The sequence below is a fragment of the Seriola lalandi genome, unplaced genomic scaffold, assembly GCF_002814215.2.
Source record: "Seriola lalandi dorsalis isolate HSWRI2012SDOR001 ecotype SW California unplaced genomic scaffold, Sedor1 jcf7180002054549, whole genome shotgun sequence".
NCBI classification, from domain to species: Eukaryota; Metazoa; Chordata; class Actinopteri; order Carangiformes; family Carangidae; genus Seriola; species Seriola lalandi.
In genome coordinates this window covers 507,489-527,806 of record NW_019525102.1, presented here as the reverse complement: position 1 = coordinate 527,806, position 20,318 = coordinate 507,489, and the positions used below count along the sequence as shown (strand labels likewise).

Here is a 20,318-nt window from a genome sequence, read left to right as displayed (position 1 = left end):
CCGTGGACGCCATCTTGTCCACAGCGTTGTCTCGCTGAGGGGCCTTATTTTTAGCGAGAGTCCGGCTCCTCTGCAAAACTTAATATGGGAATGGCATCTTGGAGCTCTCCTTTCCTCAAGCTCTCATCGTACATCCATCCATACCTTCGCTCCTCCAAGACACTGAGCTGCCATCTGCAGCTCTCCAAAACAACCCAGCACAACCACTGTCCCTTTTCATAGCCACGGCTTCAAACAGGTGGCCGTATGACCTCAGCGTGGCTCCTCCCATGTTACCACCCATCTGCTATTTTTCTGACCACCGCTCTGGAGCCCCCCCCCCCCCCCCCCCCCCAACCCCCATCACTCTCAGTGTCTGTCCTGCTTTTTTGGCAGCCCCTCTTGCGCTGCTCTGGACGAGTGGGATCAGTGTCTTGCCTACTCACATACCAATTGGTGTCCCCGAAAAGGTCCCCGCCCCTTTCTGCGGGCAGTGGCGTCAGCAAAAACCACGTGTAGGTCTTTTTTAAAGGGAGGGTGTCACTGTGGGACTTGCTCTTCTCTAGCCGGTGGGGACAGGAAGCAGACTTTGTTCCTAACTCTCCCTGTTTGACACCAACTTGCGTTAGGGACAACGTTAAACCTCTGAAGTGTATTTTTTTTTCCCCTTCCGACCCACGTCAACAGTTTAGGCTCTGAGAAGAGGCGTTCTTGCAGCCACCAGGTGACGATAGCCATGAAGTGGGGCTGGGTGTTTTTGGCGGTCTTCCTCTCTTTGGGGACCCTGTCCTGGGGGGAGAAGGGCTTGGAGATCCCCGAGTATGACGGAAGAGACCGCGTCCATGCCCTCAGCGCCAAGAACTACAAGTCCATCATGAAGAAGTATGATGTGATGGTGATCTACTACCACAAAAATGTGGACGGGAACCGCAGTGCCATGAAGCAGTTTCAGATAGAGGAGCTGGCTTTGGAGGTGGGTCTCTGCCAAAGCATGACACTGGATGGATCTGTTGCCCATGTGGGGGAAGGGTCACGGTGGGAAGAGGGGAAGGAAGGGAAGGGTTTCACATGGAGAATTTGGCTCCGGTTGGGGATTCCCGGATGCAGTTGTGGCTTTTGCGCTTAGGTTTTCAGATGAGAAGGATTACAGTTGTTGACAGATGAGGAGGAGGGAGGCAAACAGGTGAACAGGTGCGGTGTGTCCGGCGAGGTCAAGTTGAGGCATCTGTGGACCCTTCAGGTACGGCATCCTGCCGAGTGTGAATGGATAGATGCGGACCTGAACGAGGGAGGTTGGAGAATGGCGAATCAGGAAGAACAAGATGGAGGGAAGTATATGTCAAACTGATGGGTGAACACCTGCTGTCTGATTGTCAGTTAAGAGATGTGATTGGGCCATTTCGTCTTGACCCTTTGAACCCAAACAACAAAACCTGTTGAGCATCCGGAAAAAGAAATGAAAAATGTAGCATTGTTAATAACAAATGGACCACGGTTGGTTAAATTATTAGGGTGTTTAAGTGTCTAGCTGTTTCTGGAACAGACAATCCCACAATCACACAACTACTTCCACAAGATCCGTGTGCGCAAACACACGCATCACTATGCACGCCTCTGAGGAGCAACCCCGACTCCTAGAAATTACTCTGGGCTTTGGTGTCAAAATCGTATGTTTTGTACGACCACCGTTCAAACCTAAACACCTCTAAGTGATTCCAGTGCAGTAGATAAATATAGCATTTGATTCTCTGGGCGATAATCGAGGCAGTAATTACATTTCTTTTAGGAGACAGGGTTGTGAGGAGAGTCTGTACGAAATCACCTCCCGCCCATCTTTAGGATGGCAAGCATTCCCAGGCCTTTCACCCCACCAAGCTACTTCAGTTAGCCCAGTTCATATAGCTACTGTAGTGTTAAGAGCCTCCCACATCATTAATGTCCACTATTGGCCATCTTTGTGGTTTCCCAGGAAATTACTGGATCAAAAAGTCAAACCCAAGTCAAATGATGATGTGTCTGCATACAGCTACACCGAACATGCTAACTCGTTTAGGACTATATTACTTAAGTGTTTCTAATATATAAGTCCCTCACCCCACAGCAGTCAAATCAAAACAATAATACATTTTACACAATACATTTGGTGATTGTTGCTAACCAGCATTTCTGTTACCTACTTAATTTACATTAGTTATATGATTTCATATTTATATGCAGCTTCACAGAGATGACGTTATTGATATAATTGAATCAAGGCTTATGTCACACACATACTCAATAAACACAACGGCCCATACTGTAGCTATAACCCTACAGTTGTCACACGTTATGCATCATATCTTTTTACAACACTAAAATGAGCAAAATAACAACATGGCACATAAAACATACTGTAGCTGTAGTTGACGATACAGACTTAACAGAGCATTTTAAATGGTTTGTTAATGTACTATCATGACACACAAGTGCTGCAGTGTTGATTTTGTCAGCACATGCGATGCATCATTTTTACAGCTCAGTTTAATTGGCAGTTAACCAGAGGCTCTAGTAAATAAAGAAGAGGCCACTGGGTCTGCGAAGTACACTGGGGACAAGTGAATGAATCTTTCCTCTGTCAACAGCTATTGCTGAGACGCCTTTGAGCCAGGCACTTACTCTTTGATCAGTGGTGCTGCTTTATCCGTCAACAGTAGAAAATACACTACGCATCTTCTGGAAACTCTTATTGGATAAGAAAAGTCTAAAGGACTCTGCCCACAGTCGTTGCACCTGGGCCCCACTGTCAGCCTGTGTATTCACCACACCAATCCTCCCCCTGTCAGAGCAGCAGTGTCTTCTTTCAGAGGCAGAGTGTACCTTACACTAGCCTGCATAAGTCACCTCTGTAAATAGCCCAGGACAGTACTGCATGCTTAGCAAGAGGCTCAAAGCCCTCCTGGGTCAGACAGAGAGTTTAGGGCCATATCTCACCTCAACTACTGCCCCCTCAGCTCTCTCAGGCAACACACACTGTTCTGTTTTGTATTACTACATCCCCCTATGGCTGCAGGCTGAAGTCCTAAACCATCATTTACACACACAAGTCATTGGATCTGATCAATTTCCTATCAGTGCTGCCAAGTTGCGGTTCTTGGCTTGAGAAAGAGATGCTTACTGGAGCAGGTCCCTGCTGGACTGGTACTTTGTTACCGACTCGTGACCGTGCAGCCACTGGTTCAGCGGAGAGCTCTCAAGGTGCTCAGAGCGGATGCTCAAAATAGCTGGTCATTACCACCTATGAGGATGTATAAATTATTAAGTGCAGAGCTCAGGGAATCAAATCTTAACTACCTTTGTTGGAAGCTTAGGCGACAGATACAGGATAGGATGTGTCATTCACATGCCTCTACTTTGCGACAACACACTTTCTGTTTATGTTATTCATGAAAACATTCATTCATTTGAGCAGAATTAATGCTTTCTTTCAGTTTGAGTATATATATATATATCTTATATGACATGCTACAGCTGACAGATTCACAATATTCTCCGTCTCCTGTATTATTGACACACACACAAGGAAATAAACGATCTTTCCTCATTTTTCAAACCACAGCTTCCTCTTTGACACCAGGCATATGAAGAGAAAAAGAGTGAGTTATATTTAGCAAATGCTGATGAAACTCCTTAAGACCATTACACACATTCAAAATTGAGTTGCTGTCAAGTTCCTGAGATGTTGAAACCATGAAGATTACTGCACTAACATGTTGGTTAATGCCAGCACTGTGTGAATTCTGGCAGTGCCTTCAGTGTGCGCTGCATGTAGCCGTCGCAAAGCTCATATAAATGCTTAATACCTGTTAAATGATTTCACCCATGTCTGTTCATTTGTCAGCAGGATTTGGCAAAAAGTACTGAACCGATTTAAACTTAACTCGGTGGAGGGATGAAGCATGTTCTGACCATGTTGCTTGCAATTTAACAACTGCGCCTCTTTCACCCTGATCCAGTCGATAACCAGCTTCGTCATACAAGTTGTCCACGACGGCCAATGTTAGGCGCAGTGAGGCCGCATGACGAAAAGATATCCCGTGCACGTTGAGCTTGCTTTGGCGTAAAGGCCTCAGACGCCTGGTGTACATTCCCTGAAAACAAACCCCGGTTAGATATACAAACATGTGCACATTATCCACACTATGACACACGTCCCATGTAAACTCAGCATTTTCCACTCGAAGAGAAAAAGAGAGCGCAGTGAGAAGAGTTGCCCTGTCACTCCTAAAATAAGTGCGACATGTCACCTTTGACCCCAGCTGGATCCATCTTAGTCTGTGAAAAATAATCCAGTGTATCCTCTTGTCAGTGACAAGTTGACTCCCCTGGTGTTGCTGTATATTTGAGCTATATGTTGATAAGCTGGTTTATTTTGTAAAACTCAGTGAAAGAAGATACTGTTACAAAACCCTCTAGTTTTTAATGTAAATGAGGCGTGGCACTGCTTTGCATGTAGGCTAAAATACAGTAGAGTCGGTTTAAATGTAGACCTGCAATAGTATAGATTTTGTATAGGTGCGGTTTAACAAGTATAAGACGAAAACAGTGACAGACATTTATGTGACGGAAATGATCGTAAACAGCAGATGTATATACAGTAACATTTGTAAGAAAAGGCTCCAAGCAGCAGCAAAGGTTCTGCTGGCAGAATGAATCCTCCATTAATAAACATATGCATGAATTTTAAATCTTAATTAAATCTACACGAGCGAACACGTAGCACGTTCGCAGGAGGTCAGGGTGATTGAGGGAGCTGCAAACAGGGTTGTAAAGAAAGTGTCAGGTTATAATGGCTGCTCTTTACACCTGAAGGAATATGAGTGGACGTTACTTGTCAGCTGATGAATGAGCCAGTGATCGTGAAGCATGAATGAAACAGCTGATGCTGATCAGCTAACGAGCTCTGCCTGAATTAAGACGAAGTTTCAATTGACTGAATTGCATGTGAAAAAAGGCCGACTAATTCATATAAAAGAGAGGTTGTTGCCATAATTATTGTTTTCTTTATTAACAACTTAGCAAAGTCACATAGTGTCATCACAGCTAAACCTGTTTTGTTTTTTCATTTGCTTCATCAAATTAAGTTTATTTTAATTCAACTGGATAATTCGTACATACAGAGTAACTCTGTCAAGAAAGTTTCACATATATAAAACTCTAACCTGTCACAACAGATCCAAATGCAGGCAGGCAGGCAGGAACAGGGACATGTACCACGAAGGACAACATGACATAATATGATCAGACAGGAAGCTGGTGAATTAGGGGAAGCTGGGACCAGGTGTGTGAGGGGGCGGGGAAGGTCAGGTGACTGGGACAGGAGCGAAAGCCTGAGGACATCTGGTGGACAGCTGAGGAATACCAGTTGAGAAGACTTCCATATAAATACAGGGGCCTGAGAGAGTGATACTGTAGTTTGCAAAGATAGAGGGGCAGACTGGGCAGCGTTGACCGGACCAGGGTAGGGACCATGACACTAGTCTGTACGCTGGTTACAAGAGGCCAGCTTGTTCGAGGTTGCAGAACAGAAAGCATGACGTTTTTGTGAAGGGGACAAAGGGATAATTTCATGAAGGTTTCCACGCTTGGCTTAGCAACAGTCTTCAACATTGCCCTCACCGTGCAACAATTATTCTGTTCCATTTAATATCTGAGAGTGTAATCACAGGTGTCTAATGTTCAGTCCGTGCAGTGTGACAACAGCAATCTGTTTAATGAACTGGAAGCAAATCCAGGGGGGGGGGGGCACCGGAGATAGATTTGACAGTCCTGATGAGTTGTTCATAAGATTAAATAAATGCAGCCTAACTCACCTGCAGCAGTTTAGCCAGAAATATCTGTCATCGTTATGACTCAGACGAAGCATGATGGAGCAGAAGTCCTCCAAAGACATGATAAAAGACAAACAGGCAAGATGCAAAATGAACACCCATGTCCCCAAGGCTGTACCTAAATGAATGGATAAACACATTACAATTATTACATTTGAAATATGAAAATTTTGAGACTGATGGTGCTGATTAACCTGTTTCTTGCTTGTCTGCACCCCACCCCCCCTTTTCTCTCTTACTGTTTGAACTCTGACCTTTGGCATACTGTAAATGCTCTTAGACCCACTCATCAATCACTGCACAGCTCAGATTGCAGTGTTCTTATACTCACCGCACTCTTTATCAACACACTGCCTTTCTCCCCCCCTTATGCACACACACACACACACACACACACACACATTGTTGCTATGGCGCCCTGTTTACCATCAAGTAAACCGGATAAACAGATAGCAGTAATCACACGTTATTCGCCCCTTCTTTAATATCTATCTGCGACGCCCAGAGAGGAAAGAGTTACAGCTCTTACTGTTATTTTACCTTATTTCTTATGGTGTTATTGTGATGTAAATGTGCCAAATGGTTTGTCTTAAAATGTAGTCCCCAAACACATTGATTATAAAGTTAAAGAAAAGTAAGATAAAAATAAAATAAAAAGCAAAGATAGGCATGATATACATGCAAGAAATGCAGCAAGAAAAAATCTAAAGCACCACAGGTGACATAACATGGCAAAGGCATAATCATCACATGCTGTAATTTTCAAGATTACTTCTGACAGGCTTTAAATAGCAAAACCCATTTATCAACACTGCAGGGTGTATGCACTGATGCTTTCACACAAATGAAGTTTCTAACGGATCAATAAAGTTTTGAGTTTTTGAGTTGAGACTTTGTATAGACAGTCATGGTCACCAGAGGTCCTCCTGACTTTTCCTCTACAGCGACCATGAGGGTGACATTATTGTTTTTCACTGAAATATCTTGACATATCTTAGTTATCACGTATCCCTCATGCAGGATGAATAGTAATCACCTTGGTAAATTAACTTCTAAAGCCCCCAACAAATCCAAATTTTACCTTCATATCATAATTGGACAAATACTTTGGTTAAACTAATGACGATTTGCGTTGGCCTCAGCTTTACTTTGCGTTTACTGCTAATCAGCAAGTGTTACAGAAGGTTACAGGGATAACTACCATGGCAAAAATGTTCTGCTCCACATCAGCATGTTAGCGTCATTGGTGTGAGAATGTCTGCATGCTGGCATTAGCATTTAGCCCAAAGCGGTGCTGTGCATTTGCATGGCCTCACAGAGGTGCTAGTGTGGCTGTTAACACTTGGTCTTATTAAAATGCAACTCATTCTTTTAATATATATATTTAGCAGAGACTTACAGAAGAGCACAGTGACTGGAACAGTAACAGGTCACATAAAATGATGTTAATAAGTGAGAAAGGTGACATTGGTGCAGACAAGGCGAGTCAACAAACCGTCTCACGATGTGCAGTGAAGCTTCTTGTCGTCATGTCTAATCTCCATCCATCTACTGAGAGATCTGGGGAAAGGTCAGATTGTCGCCGTGGTAACCATTATCCAAACGGACTGTTGGAGACCTCCTCCTGTCACCGGCGCAATAAATTTTCATGCTTACATTTTTAATGGCTGTGAATGGTATTGATGAAGAGGGAGAGAAAGACGGAGGTAATATTATACGAGCTATTTCGGGTTATAGCCTAAAATAGCCAAGGCTGCTGAAGCAACTCAATTTCTCACTGCTTTGTCTTGATCTTCCTCTGCTAAAAATAAAACCAAAACATTGAATTTATAGATATAAATGTATATAAAGTTTTTTTTTTAAACTTTAGGTATAGATAAATAAAAAGTCTTACAGCCTATTTATGCATCATAACAACTTATGCTCACAAATTTTGATTTTGTTGGATTTTGTTTAAACATTTTTTCATAATTAAACTTTCTTCTAAACTGTCTCTACAGCATATATTGTGATTTGCAAAATCCTGTAGTCCTATCATATTTTTCTTCACAAAAGCAATCACATTCATAAATGTAAATATGGGATATACAGTATATATATATATATATATATATATATATATATATTTATATACACACACACACACACACACACACACACACACACACGCACGCACACACACAGCCATAAAGTGTGTAGGCCTACTTAAGACTGTTTTTTATAAGATGACCATTTATAAATGAGTCAGCTGGAAACACTGAAACGTCAGCTGCTGACAGCATTTTGTCCATCCTATACAATGACCTGTGAATCTGACGGGCAGCCAGAGAACTATAACTGACTCTGATTTTAAGCAACAGACATTGACACCCCTCATCCAGAATGTATAAGTAGGATCAGATCTCATTACCTCAAGTTATCTTGGATCAGGCAGGGCCAAAAGGCCGAGTCCCCACGGCCCCTTTACCTCATCAACTGCGGATTAGGTACTTCAACTTCCAGCCACTTCGTTTCCTTATGGGATATACTGTGAGTCTGTCTAGTACTGTGAAGAGCTCCTCTTCCTCCTGAGCATCATGTTAGATAGTTAATCTATTGATAATGGTCTTAAATAGCATTTTTAGCAAGCTAAATGAGGGCAAATCTTTGCGCACAAATTTACAAAGAAATTATATGAAAAAGAGAGAAATTTTAATTATTTTTCAGAAGACCAGTTTCACTTTTCCACAATTAAATAGCACAGCTGTCGATAATTAACATTTCCCTCCATTGAGTGACACTGCTGTCAAGTTGTGTGGGAGCCACATGATGGCTTGATAGATCTCCTCTTACCTTTCTTCCTCGATCTCCCAATTAATGTTGTGAGAGTGAAACTAAATTAAGACGTCATTTGTCAGACATGATGTCATTAAATGTGACAGGAGTTATGTTTAGATCAAGTGTCCTTGGTGTCATTCTGTGATGACATTTCATTGGTGTTGATGGGTAACGATGTTTGTTTGCCGGACAGATTTCCTCACCTGTTGTTTGTAGAAGATTAATAATAGAAGCTTTTGCCTATTGGTTTCAAGGGTCTCAGCTGTTGTTGAAACCATATATTTTGCTGCCTGATGCGCTGTCACAATATGGATCACCGGTGTTAAATGCTTAATTTGATAGTGCTAAATTATCCCAAACAAAATTTTCTACATCCTTTCTCTGCCTTTCAAAGCAAGAAATCTATCTCATTAATCACAGGTATGACTGTGCATTTGTGTGTTGAGTAATGTATATGACCTGAGGATATACAGTATAATATGATACTTGGATATTGTGTGTTTTTGCCAATTCAGGAGAGGTGTTTTGTACAGAGTGACTATGATGAACTGCTGCTCTCAGGTAGATTTATTGTACCAAAACTCTGCCAGCGATGGAATAATCTCATACTTTCTGGAGCACATGAATTGAGATATTTTGTTTGATTTTGTAAAAATGTATTTTATTATAGTAAAATAGTATAATCACAAAGGAAGCAAGTCCCTCTCTGCAGATGAATAGGGTTTTGAATTTTCATAATCAGCCTCCACAGAGTGCATTTACACAACTGCAATCTAGTTTGGCAAAACAACTAATGGCTTCATCATTGCTAGTGCTCCATCAAGCAGCTGTTGACGGCATTAGATCTGAAATGTGGCTACAATAGAGGGGAGTGGCTCAAATCAACTAACTCTGTTTTCCAGAATGAAATTCTGCTCTACAGTGGTCTATGTACATCTGTGGTTTAAATGTAACCTAATGCTGTTACTGCCAAAATGCAATCCTAAGTCTGAAAATCAACTCAAAAGCAAATTCATATAAAAACCTAGATGAAACCAGGTAAAACCCCAGAAAAGAGATATAGTAATATACGTAAAGCATATATCTATCCATCCATTAAGTATTCTTATCTGTTAGGATTGTGGTGGGTTGGAGCCAGTCCCAGGCGGGGTAAACCTTGGACAGGTCGCCAGTCCATCACAGGGCTGACACATAATATAAGATAAAAGTGTTAAGTACAAAACAATATAGCCATGAAAAATAGAACCTAAATTAGACTAAATTAATTGAAATCAAAACAACCAAACCAAATTACGAACTAAATTTAACATGAAAGTAAGAGGGAAAGAAAAGTCGAGTAAAAATAAAATAATACATAGTATTAAAGTGTCATTTTAGTGATTTGGTATTGCACTTCAATTTAGTTGGAGGACTCAAAAGAGTGCTTCAAAGTTGAAGCAATAAGGGCTTAGACACAATGCTACAAGCTACAAGCTACTGGACACTACAATTAAGTAAATGCGTATGTATTCTAAACTGCACATCCAGTTTATAAAGCAGGTTTTCTGTTGTTGAAGATGACATGACCCAGATGACATCATAACACTTTTAATTTTGCGTGCCCCTTTAAGTACGTGAATAAAGAATGTGTACTCACATGACATAGGAAAATAAATGATAACATAACAGTAAACGCAATATGTAACTTAAATTAAAATTTCCGCAAAGAGAGTCTCTGCTATTACAGATTGGCCACATTTCCTCAATATCAGCTGAGGGCGGGGTCTTGTATGTCCATAGACTTTGCAGCTCAGTGAGGGTCCTGTCAGCATCTCCCAACAACCGGCCAAAATAGCTCCCGTGGTGCATGGCGGAGAGACTGCATGCTGTTTCTGTCATGCTAAATTTACCCCCAACAGCCCCACCACCCCTTCCCCTTACCTCCACATTTCCCACCCCAATGCTGAATGACCGTCTTCAGCAATAGGAGTTAGGAGTTGGTGTATTTTTGTTAAAAGAGCAAATGAAAGTTTTAGTTGAATATGTCTGAAAAACTGTGAAAACTATGTTCATGTCTCATCAATCCATCCCGTCCTCAGTACTTTAGTCTAGAATTGAGTTTTTATTTTTTACTGTGCTTAAATGAATGTACTTCCCTTCTGAGTGAATGAAACAGCTGTGCTGGAAATGGTTTGAGAACGCACTGATCTCGACTTTCTGATGTAAATTTAGCAAGTGTAAAAATTTTATTAGATGGCTGTAAATGTGTGTGTGTGTGTGGGGGGGATTATTACTGGAAGTTATTGTGAATAAGATATTCAATCAGCAGGTTCGCATTAGGTGATACGGAGTGTTTTTAGCTTGTGTATTCTGTGCTTTCATATAATAATTTATAAGTGACCCTGCTTTGTACACTTTCTCCCTCAACATAACATACTGCCCCCCCCCTCCCCCCATCCGTTATCTGTATCAGGGAATGTCTTTATATGACTTATTCATGAGAGAAAAATGTCAAGGAAATGCAGGGGACCAAGGTACACCATGAAAAATTTAAACGATTTTGTGACGTTGAAACCCTGACTTACATCTCCATTCCACAAAGTGATGGACCTGAATAAAGATAGGACTGAGAGTACAGGGCATAAGTGCTTTACATCACTGTGTGTAACTGAACATACTGTATCTGCTACTTTTTATTTCCCCATTCACATTGTTATGTATAGTAATGCACGGTAGTCGCCATGCAAGTGCAAGAATACCGTGTTCATTTCATCTCAGAGCCATAGTAATTTTTTGAATTTATCGGTTTTCAACTTGTAAATATGTAGATGTGCTGTTGGTGAACTGTACTTTAATCCTCTCATAACTAAGTCTAATCAACATCTGGAGTCCTAGCAGCCCTAGAGCTTTGCTGCTAGCATGGCTAAAAGAAGGAGTAAGAAACAGTACAGCTAGCTGAATTTTTTATACATGTAAAATCACTTCAGGAAATATTGACAATGACAGACCATTTCCACACACGTATTGCATTATAATGTCTTACATAAGCACAAGTATACTTGATGATTAATTAATGATTGCTCCTTTCTATAGCTCTTTTTTCACACAGCACATTCGTCATAGTGGGAAAAGCCCCAGTGTTACCAAGAAGCTTTGTTCTAATCAAGTGTCCCCATAAGTCATGATAGTGAGACAGTGAGCAAGCATGTCGCCTACAATACGAGGACCCCGAAACTCAAACAGCTGTAAATTGTTTCGTCATTGTTGAATTTATCATTTACAAATATGCTTTTCTCAGCTTTTCTCAAAATGTTGTTTGTGAAATGTATGTGTTTCAGTGCGATTGTGCATGCTTGCTAACTGATGGGGTTTATTGGGACGCTTAAATGTCGTTGTTAATGTTAGTAATCATACTTTACATGTAAATGGAAGGAAATACTGTTAATCTTAAAGACGTAAGTATAATTTTTTGATTAATACCTGCAGAATCACACTGAAAATACAAATTATTCTGTGAGATCAGATGCTTGTAAAGCTCCCATCAAATCTACATAACATCATCTGCTTGTCCTTTAAAACGTTTGTTGCTTTGAGGACCTGCAGGCTTTAATAAAACTCACCAAAACAAGCTCGACAAATGCAGGAGGGACTCTGAGTTTATTAGCTGAGAGTGTTATGTGACATGTTTCTAATATGGCTTATTGCTGTCACAGTGAGTCATTCACAGATGGTCCCAGACACTTCTGCCCTCACAAGTTGTTGTAGTGAATCAGCTTGTGTGCCTGTGAGATTTCTAAAAGCTTGCCATGAATTTCATCACATCTCCCATGAGACCATGTTTTTGCTAAGAAAAAGAAAATAGTAAACTCTAGTAAACTCTCAAGTTAAAAGAAACAGAGGATGAGATCTCTTAGATTTTTAATTTCTAAAAGGGGCATTTGAATTAGCTTAGAAAGTCTTCTGTGCGAAATCCTGGATCATCTCCTTCAGAACAGTAGTTACACTAGCTGGTGGCAAGTCAGAGTCTGTTTTAGATGCTGTTGATTATGAATCTTTCATGACCACCCCGGCGCAGTGTTATGTAACAGCCTGGTGTAGAGAGTCCTGATGTGTTACAGCAGCCATTACTAATTTACTATCTGGCTAAAGGGGAAAAGCTGGCTGAACATCTAATTTTGCACAGATCCCAGGACTCTCGCTTACACAGGAAGATGGAAAATGCTTTGAAAACCTTTTAATGTTCCCTTATTTTACACATTCAGCAATTTTTCAAATGTTAGGAAAAAAGCTGAGAAAGAAGAGAGTGTGATTTTTGCAGCGTTTTTTGTTGGGTATTACTCACTAGTATGTGTATTGCATTTTGCAGCCCATTTGCTACAAATCACACACACCTTTACTGTTGCTGCATACTGCAGGGTTTTGACTTTTTCTGCTTTTCTTATGTGAAAGCTGATTGCTTGTTTGTTTGTTTTTACAAAAACAATTTAATTTTGTTGCATTGTCACATTTTAGATTTTTGGATTACTATTGGACAATGTCTTTCACATGCAACCATTTTGGGGCCTGGCGGGTCAAGCAATATGATTATGATGAATATGATGAACAAGTACAGTACATTACATGCAACCAGTGGGTTAACACTTACAAAATGCATGGTAATCGGTTTACCTGCATTTAAGACATACATTAAGTAAAAGCTCTCAACTGTTGCCACAGCTAGTGGACACATATGCGCACTGTGCATACAAAAGTAAGTAATGAAAACAAAGCAGACTGTTCAACAAGCTGCTTCTCTGCAGCTGGTGTGGCACATGAGCTACCACAGTGTGTGTTTGTGTCCTACGTGTTCTCACTGAGTGACTCACATCATAAGGTGGTGGACATGTACAAATGTGTGACTCATCAGTGGCTCAGCCTTTTACTAGAGAAATACACAAGGCCTACACAATCACACAATGACAGAGAAGGGAACAGCATGGCAGGTTCTTTTAGATTAACGGTGTATTCAGCCCAGTTCAGATCCCTCAGAGTGGCTCTGGACAGTGTTGGGTGGATAGAGAAATAAATAAAGATCGGGTGTATCCCATGTGGAATATGGTTTAGAGGAAAACCCCAAATTCTATCAGATTTGCACTAGTTTTCTGTGTATACCAAGGTGTAAATGTATTTAATGTAGGTTTCTGAGCATGTTTTCCTCGATTGCCAGGAAATCTTCTCAAGCTGTGTTTGCTCTTCCGAACTCAGCTCAGCCTATTTGGTCCGAATCAGACTTAAATCCATGGTTGATCTTTGTTTAAAGGAGAAACAATAACTTGGATTTGCATCCATCTCTGTCAGCAATCGGCCGAACAGCAGTGATGGAAGCTATTTCCTCTCATTAGTTGTGTGTGTGTGTGTGTGTGTGTGTGTGTGTGTGTGTAGAGTTTACCGTGAGCTTACTAATGAGTGTAGAAATCCAACGTCAAGTCATGAAATGAAGAGGTAGTCTCAATGCTCAATATGTAGTGTACTCTGTTTTCCAAGCACACTAAGCTTCGTCTGTAGCTGATAATGAAGAGAAATGAGCAGGTATAATGACATATAGAGGATGGATTGTAGCCGGCTGGGTAGCGGCGATGCATGTAATGGATGGCTGGCATGCAAATGACTGTGATTACAGTCCGGCTTTATCATTTGTGTCTTTGCTTGAAGAGGTTTTTTCATATCTGAACTGCGCGGCAGAAAGAGGCAATTATATGTGAGGAGAATGGAAATGTCTTGAAATAATTCCATGTGACAGGTCATGAGAGTGACTTCTAAAGTACTGAAATCATGGCCCCTGGTGGAGGGAATCATTGTTCAACAACTCAATCAAATACAATACTGTCATCTTGTGCAATATCATGTAGCTATACTATAATTTTTGCAAAATTGTGGGATTCTGAGGTTAAAAATGGACAGAGGAGAGGTGGATTATATTTCGGCAGTGAAACAAAAGTTTATGCAAACGTTTGTTGTCATGAAAATGAGTCACGGATGGAGTCCTTTGAAACATTTTGCACTTGTGTCAGATGGAATTCGGCACTTTCCAAAGGCTTCTCCTTGATAAACTCTGGCTTGGATTGTACCTCATTTGTACGACAATTAAGACTAAAGCATCTGGCAAACGAATGAATGTAAATGTTAAGTATTTTTTTGTGACAATTCAAGCTGACTACAGTTAATGTCCAGGAGCATGAATTACCGCTCAAGCCAACAGGGGTTGAGTGTTTGATACTCCAGAAATAGATGAGGAAGGTGAGAACAAATCAGATCAGAGACAAGACTGGTGGTTTTAAAACATTTTAAACAAAAGTGTCCCACTCAGTAGCAACATAACCTGTCAGTCAAGTTCCGTTAAATCAAAGCAACCGATACATGGGCTAGCCTGCACAGAGCAGTGTAGACTGAGCATTTGGGCGGCTAACATTACAAGAAATTTGACCTCTCTGCTGCACTGCGAACCCCACCAGCCTCTCCTAGCTCATCATTTGGTGCCACAGCCAAGTGCAGCGGGGACCCAGAGCACGTTTTTGACAACTCACCATGGCACTCTGCCCTCATCTTGTGTCACCTGACAAGCTGACAGTGACTGGGCATTGCGAGACGGAGCCAAGCGATTGCCCTGCTGACCTCTCACTTGGCTCCGCGCTGTCAGACTTCTGGAGCGGGGTCGGGTGAAAGCAGAGGGGACAGATGAGGAAGGGTGAACGGTGTGTCGGGAGGCTGAAGTTATGACAAAATAATCCGGATAGATAGAGAGAAATGGAGAGGAAGGAGGCGAGTGTGTTTGAGTGAGGACGAAAACTGATGAGGGCGATTGAAGGAAATGATGGATGTCAGTAAGTGTGAACTTGCGTGTCAGGTGTCTCCCATTCATCAGCCCTGTCTGTCCACTCCTCTTTCCACACCCATTTCTATATGTAACGGATCTCAGCCTTCTTTTCTGCTCCTCAACATACTTTCTTACACGTCCTTATATAGCTGCAGGACTCCCTGCTTTGCCTTCCACCTGACTGCAAGCACTTACAACTTCACCTCTCTTATAAATACCCCACTGTTACTAATATGGCCATACCCTGTGCTATGGGGGGAGGGTTAGTATAGTATAGAGTTTTGGGAAATAGCTTTTGAGTTCAACACTTGAAAATTAAATCTGGCAAGTCAATTCTGTCACAATATTGTTGGTGTTGTGTGTTGTTGACTCTTGCTGACGCACTTCAACCACTTCTGCAGTTGTCCAGCGGGATTTTTATATATTTGTAAGAAAAACATTGACTTTAAATGTGGTTCATTTAATTAACCACAGAAGAACATACACAAATAGTGCAAAGTTATGTCCAGATTTAGTTGGACTAACAGAGGCTAAACAAGTGTTAACAAGCTCTGCGCTTCAGCAAACTTCATGGCTCAGTTCGCTGGTTGCATATTTAAAGAATATGGTTTTAAAATGGTTGTTTGTCTATAACCTGGCCCTCTTCTGCTTCAAATTTTTCAACCATCGCTCCATCGGTGTGCAGATATCCCACTATGTGGGACAATAAGGTCCTGTAATCTTCAATCACACTACACTCAGATTACTCAACAATTGTTTGATTTCTTGTGTTAAGCCCTATTCACACTAAGCTAGCATTACCTCAGGACCTCATGTGATGTATGAACTGACCTCTGATACTAAGGCAAAAACAAAAGTCTGTTTAATTGAAATTGACTACACATCTTTGGATGTGATGGAGCTGGGAGGATGGAAATTGATGTAGAAAAGTAATGAAAAAGACCCAAATTGTTAAGGTGTGAGGTCATCTTAAGTTTTGTCTGATGACATTTGTGCTTGTTAAAATATGGATTTATTTTTGATGGGATTTTTATTTATTGTATTATAGACACAAGGTCCTCAGGTAATAATAATCCTGTGTGAGTAGTTCGGACCTATTTTGTCTCCTATGAAGGCCACTCCGATATGCTGTAAACCTGGAGGCTGTGACTATTGTGCTTTACCCTAAAGCGTTACCTCTTCTTGCAGTTGATGACAAGTCCAGCAGCAAATACCTTTCAGGTATGTTAAGGTCTGCCTTTTGTGTCTGTAAAGCTGGGCTGCGAACCACAGATTCATCTGACGCTGCTGATTGTTCCCTTCCACTCCTGGACTGCAGTTTAGTTTAAAACAAGACAAAATTACATGAACCAACAACCAGATATCACGGACCAGTGAAGACTGAACTGCTTTCAAAGTCCAGCAGCAGCAGCAGCAGCTTGGGCTGAAGTTTGACTTCATATTTGTGAAAAAGAAAAGTAAGGGTGAAAAGCTTCCATCTAATCTATTAAACAAACTTTAACATGCCCATCCATCCATCCTCCCACCCATTCATCCATTCATTTATACAACCATCAATAATCATAAAAGGTCACTTCACCCAAATTGTAGAAAATCATATGTTCTTAATTACTAGTGGTTCTTGGTTTGGTGACACAGTTTGAAAGGCATTGGAAGATTACACCTGAAAAACTCAAAACCAACTCTTTACAATTTTATTGGAATTAAGTTCCACTTGATAAATAGTCCCAATGAATAAATATTCTCCCAATGAGAAAAAAAAAGAATGCTTCCAGCAGCACAAATGAAATTAACCTCCATTATTACCCATATTTGGTGTGGAACAGAAACTATTATTTCGTAGGAAGAGTTTGACATTTTGGGAAATGCACCGCCTGCAAAGAAATGGATGAGAAGATTGATACTACTTTTGTATTTGCTCTTTCATTGTGAAGCTACAGGCAGCAACCAGTTCACTTTACAGTTAGCTACGGTTAGCGTAAAGACTGCAATGAGACTAGTAAAACGCTAACTAATTAACACATTACATCTCGTTTGTTTAATCCATAGATGACCAAATTGTAAAATGACCCCTTGCTAACTTCAAGCTGACAGCAGGACTTCAGGAGCTAAGCTAACCAGCTACAGCATAACATCATATTCAACATTTGAACTGGAGAATGACATTGATCCTCTCAGCTAACTAAAATCTCTGTAGGTAAAACTGAAACTATCTGCATGGCTCGACAAAACCTTGCAGCAAAAAGTTAAAGAATTTTTTCCCGATCTGGGAGAACTTGAATTACTCTGAATGGAACCTTTCCCATTAGCTGGTACATGGTGATTATCTACCTGTAGCGTTTCAATGCAAACAGGCCAATGTTCCTAACCAGATTAGAGAAAAATTGGCCCTGGGTCTGATGATGAGGTAATGTGTATGGACTCTGTAGCCTAGACCAAAAGAATGGATGGCATTAAAGACTGCCTGTGAAGAGCAACATAGCACATAGTATACCATACTACACATACTATACAAGCTATTTGTGCTGCCGCTTTGGGGCATTTGGCTGCTTATGAATGTTGTCCACTTTGCAATGCTGCATTGCAAGATGCTTCATAAGGCTTTTGATTCATTTGAATCACCCTTTCATACTCTGCGAGTGAGTGACAAAGTAATGAAATGGAGAAGAGGTTAGAACACAAACTGGAAAATGGCAGTATAGAAACTCTGAGAAATACAATTTATCAATGTGTGTAGAGAGAAAGGGAGGTAATAACACCGATGTATGCTTAAGTCTGTATATTTACAGTATGTAGAATTATATATGCGCATGTATGCAGCGGCTTTACGTTCACAAAGTGTGAGCTCCTCTCTTTTCCACCGCACCTGTTGCAGCGTCTCTTCCCCCAAACATAGTTGGTTCAAGTTCTGCCCCTCTTGTTCTTCTGGAGACCCTGCTGTCCATGCTCCTCTCATGCCGGCTACAGGGGCTGTCAATTGTTGGCTTCGGTTTCACTCCGATTTAGAAAGTGCAAGGCAGCAATTCAAAGCTTTTGCTTTTAAGGCCTTGAAATCGAGATGAAATGCCAAGGGTTTACTTGTGTAAATGAAACTGAAAGTATGTTTTTAATGGAGTTCTGAGATTAGGAAATGTCTATCATGGACAGATGAGTGAGTTGCTAAGATCAGTCACACAGAATCAGCACTCATGTGATACTAAATACAACTTACTCTTTATCTCCTTCACTCCCCCTCTCGTCCCAACTCCCCCTACCCCTCTCTCTTCATGCTTCTCTGTCCAGCTTGCAGCCCAAGTCCTGGACGATCTTGATGACGAGGACATTGGATTCGGCCTGGTGGATGAAAAGAAGGACACTGCTGTTGCCAAGAAGTTGGGTAAGCCTGCCAGCCACTGACCTTGCTGGTGAAAACACAGCCTATTTGTCAATGATAGAAGCAGAAAAAAAAAAATCTTTGGCTCAGTGTAAATCCTCTATTTCCATCAAATTTCTCCTGGGTTTTTCACTGAATGATGCTGATTAAATTATACACATCTCACAACTTGTTAATTATCTTTTACAAATTTTACAAATGCTGCTTTCTTCCAGTTATGAACATAAAAAAAAAAACTCTCCCCAGTCACATAGTCAGCATGGAGAACAAGATTCATGGGGATGTTATGATACAATACGCTCAATGTTACTCTGTGGTCACTAATGAATGGATGAATGTATATTTGAGAAAAGAAAAGATGGGCAGACTAAAAATTCAACAATTACTATAAGATATATTAGTTAATAACATATGTAAAAGTGAAATATCATTCCAAATATGGGATTGAAACAGACATAAGGTTGGTGTGTGAGGCCTAGTATGAACAATATCTGAAACTACTCTGCCCTCAAGTGTTCACCAAAGATACCACAGCTTCTTTGTATCGAGTGTTACAGGGAGAGTGGGCTACGAGACAGTGTTCAGATGTGCACAAGCATGTCAGCACTTCCTGGCAATACAAATTCTATGTTAGGTGTAAAATGCACAGGACATAATGTTCTGCACTGACATAATAATACCATATATACAATATACATATGTATATATAATGATATTACGCCCCACACTTAAGTAGCCCTAAGGGGCGCGCAACACTCTACTAGTGACCCAATAAACTCATAAGACACCTCTAAAATGATGTGGTTGAAATGGTTAATGAACATAAATGCGCAAAAGGATCACGACACTAAATTAACATCCAAGGCTGAGAGGCAGCAGAAAGCATGCCGAAAGCCTCTCTTCAGATGCTGGGACTAGCGTTTTTAAAAGCTTCCTTCCCAGGCCAAGTGCATCTCATGAAGTAATCAGCTCCTGGGTGGAGCTATAGGGGAGACTGTGTGGCTGTTAAAAAAGAAAACGATGTAAACATTAAGGACTTCCCCAATAAAACATTCTTCTCTCGCCAGGTCTTGATGAGGTCGAGAGCATCTACATCTTTGCTGAAAATGAGATAATTGAGTATGATGGAGAGCTGGCCGCCGATACCCTGGTTGAGTTCCTCTATGATGTAAGTACTTTGTGGTCAGTGTTGTCAAGTTGAATTCAGACTTTCTAACTGTACATGAGATATGAATTATATTGAACACACCTGTTGCATACACAAATAAATTTATTGTATTTACACAGGTGATCGAAGAACCAGTGGAGATCATCGACAACGAGCGTGAGCTGAAGGGCTTCCACAACAACGATGAGGTCATCAAGCTGGTCGGCTATTTCAAGAGCGAGAGATCTCCTCGTAGGTTGATGATTTTGATCTGAAGTCTTAGCTTCAAACAGACCGTATGCA

General features: G+C 41.0%; 1 protein-coding gene across 2 annotated transcripts in view; it reads left to right on the top strand.

Annotated features, from left to right (window-relative positions):
• The first annotated feature begins 531 nt into the window (after positions 1-531).
• Positions 532-20,318, top strand: part of casq1b (calsequestrin 1b) — a 22,588-nt gene continuing 2,801 nt past the window's right edge. Inside the window, exons 1-5 of one of the 2 annotated variants that reach the window (XM_087176371.1) lie at positions 532-952; positions 16,684-16,716; positions 18,778-18,871; positions 19,936-20,036; positions 20,156-20,267. In XM_087176371.1, coding sequence (XP_087032497.1) covers positions 716-952; positions 16,684-16,716; positions 18,778-18,871; positions 19,936-20,036; positions 20,156-20,267 — 577 coding nt within the window. In that variant the 5' untranslated portion in view covers positions 532-715. The remainder of the gene's footprint in view (positions 953-16,683; positions 16,717-18,777; positions 18,872-19,935; positions 20,037-20,155; positions 20,268-20,318) is intronic. The other variant, XM_023415384.2, reaches the window with a different exon arrangement.